We start from the raw sequence: 1,999 nt of genomic DNA on the forward strand, positions 1-1,999 counted from the left end.
CTTCTGTAAAGAACAAAATCAGCTCAAATCAGCTAAAATGGCTTTCAAAGTGAGTTAAGTGATTTGTGATTTATAATTTGTGATTACAAACACAACAAATCAAACATCAAGCAAATATCAAGTATCTTTCGGATTAATAATTCATTTTTGTTGAAATTTTTTATTTCGCAGTTTGTCTTCGCATTCGCACTCGTAGCTGTCGCCAGCGCTGGTTTCGCACCCGTCGCTCAAGTGTATCAAGCAGCACCAGTCGCTGTACACGCCGCCCCACTAGCCGTTGCTCAAAAGGTCATCGTTAAGTCCGAAGAATATGATCCACATCCACAATACAGATTCTCATATGGTGTCGATGACAAACTGACTGGTGATTCCAAGAGCCAAGTTGAAGAACGTGATGGTGATGTGGTACGTGGCGAATACTCCCTTATCGATGCTGATGGTTATAAACGTACTGTACAATATACCGCTGATCCACATAATGGTTTCAATGCTGTCGTACACCGTGAACCACTCGTAAAAGCTGTTGCTGTCTCTCCAGTTGCTCACTACTCTGCTCCAACTGTTGTGAAGACAGTTGCTCCAGTTGCTCACTACTCCGCTCCTGTAGCACAATATGCAGCTCCAGTTGCTCACTACTCCGCTCCAGCTGTTGTTAAAACTGTTGCTCCAGTAGCTCAATATGCCGCCCCCGTTGCCCATTATACTGCTCCAGTTGCTCACTATGCTGCTCCAGCTACTATTGTGAAATCTGCTCCAGTATCTTACACAAGCTACGCCGCTCCAGCAGCAGTCGTTAAATCTGCAGTCGCCTACCATCATTAAATTGTTTATATTGCCAAAGACTTAGGAAATTATTTATTAAATTTGAAACGAATTGTTATGAAATACGAAATAAAGAAACCGAACGTAATTACGATGTGATTAAATGAAATGTTTTCTTTAGAAGTAGGAATTGAAAAGTAAGGCAATCATTCGCTTGTAAATCACAAATACAGCAACGCCTTTCAACTTAGTAAACATGAAAAACTTGCCGGCATCGTTTTGTCTTAAGAAGATATTTTTTCTCAATCGTTTTTTCATTTTGGTGCTCTTGCTTTTGCTCATAAAGTTATGAGGCTCGATCACACATCCTTGCCGTGTGTTTAATGTATTCAAGTGATCCTTTCTTAAGGTATTTGCTTTCTGGTATCGAGTTTCAAAATATTTTGTTGCTCTGCTAACTGTTGCGTTGCCATTCCGTGGCGAAATTCTTGTTTTGATGCAAATTCCGTCTGCGCGTCAGAGTTCATAGACATTTCCAACAGATTCAGATGCATTGTGTGAATTTGAACCTTTAGTTGGGGTCGTATTGGCGTAGTTATTGTTATTGTTCTTCAGCCTTTGTTTAATTTTAATTCAACCGTACAAATGTGTTACCCTTACGTTTTCTTTTTTACTTTTTGCATAAATTATTCTTACAAATCCGAACAAGTTGAGAGAAGTGCAATGACCGCGTCTTAGGTAAACCCGTCTGCTTCTATTCACATTTTCTTTAATTCACCGATATAATTTCATGAAAATGTGTAACACACAAATAAATATCATAAAAGGTATATACAATACTAGCAATGAATTTTACATCATATATACTAATTACATTCGATTAAGCTGCTTCAATAGATATTTAAGTACTGTCGATCAGCGATTTCTTACAAATATAGATATTGAAAATATTGATCGGTGTTGTATTTAAATTTATCATTTATTTTATTAATCGATTTGTGTTTAAAGTATACTCTGTATATCTAATTTAAGACAGACTACTCTATAAACAACTGTTCTCTTCTCTAGATTTAGTTCTCGACTTTGTTCACAAAGCTTTAAAGGGCTTTGTATAATCAATAGTGAAATGGATACAATAGGACTAAGTTGTTGGGCGATTTCACGTCAAAACTTTTAATAATAGAATAATAACAAGCAACTATTACCTCTAGTAGTCTAAAATTTTTCTCTCAAAGCT

At 36.8% G+C, this 1,999-nt stretch overlaps 1 protein-coding gene across 1 annotated transcript; it reads left to right on the forward strand.

The window, feature by feature from the left end:
* The first annotated feature begins 8 nt into the window (after positions 1-8).
* LOC119665426 (larval cuticle protein A2B-like) lies at positions 9-898 on the forward strand. The gene is made up of 2 exons (XM_038074655.1): positions 9-49; positions 172-898. The coding sequence occupies exons 1-2, from the start codon at positions 38-40 to the stop codon at positions 820-822; spliced, it is 663 nt and encodes a 220-aa protein (XP_037930583.1). The 5' UTR covers positions 9-37; the 3' UTR covers positions 823-898.
* Positions 899-1,999: the final 1,101 nt, after the last annotated feature.

The sequence above is a fragment of the Teleopsis dalmanni genome, unplaced genomic scaffold, assembly GCF_002237135.1.
Source record: "Teleopsis dalmanni isolate 2A unplaced genomic scaffold, ASM223713v2 unscaffolded_contig_5191, whole genome shotgun sequence".
Classification (NCBI taxonomy): domain Eukaryota; kingdom Metazoa; phylum Arthropoda; class Insecta; order Diptera; family Diopsidae; genus Teleopsis; species Teleopsis dalmanni.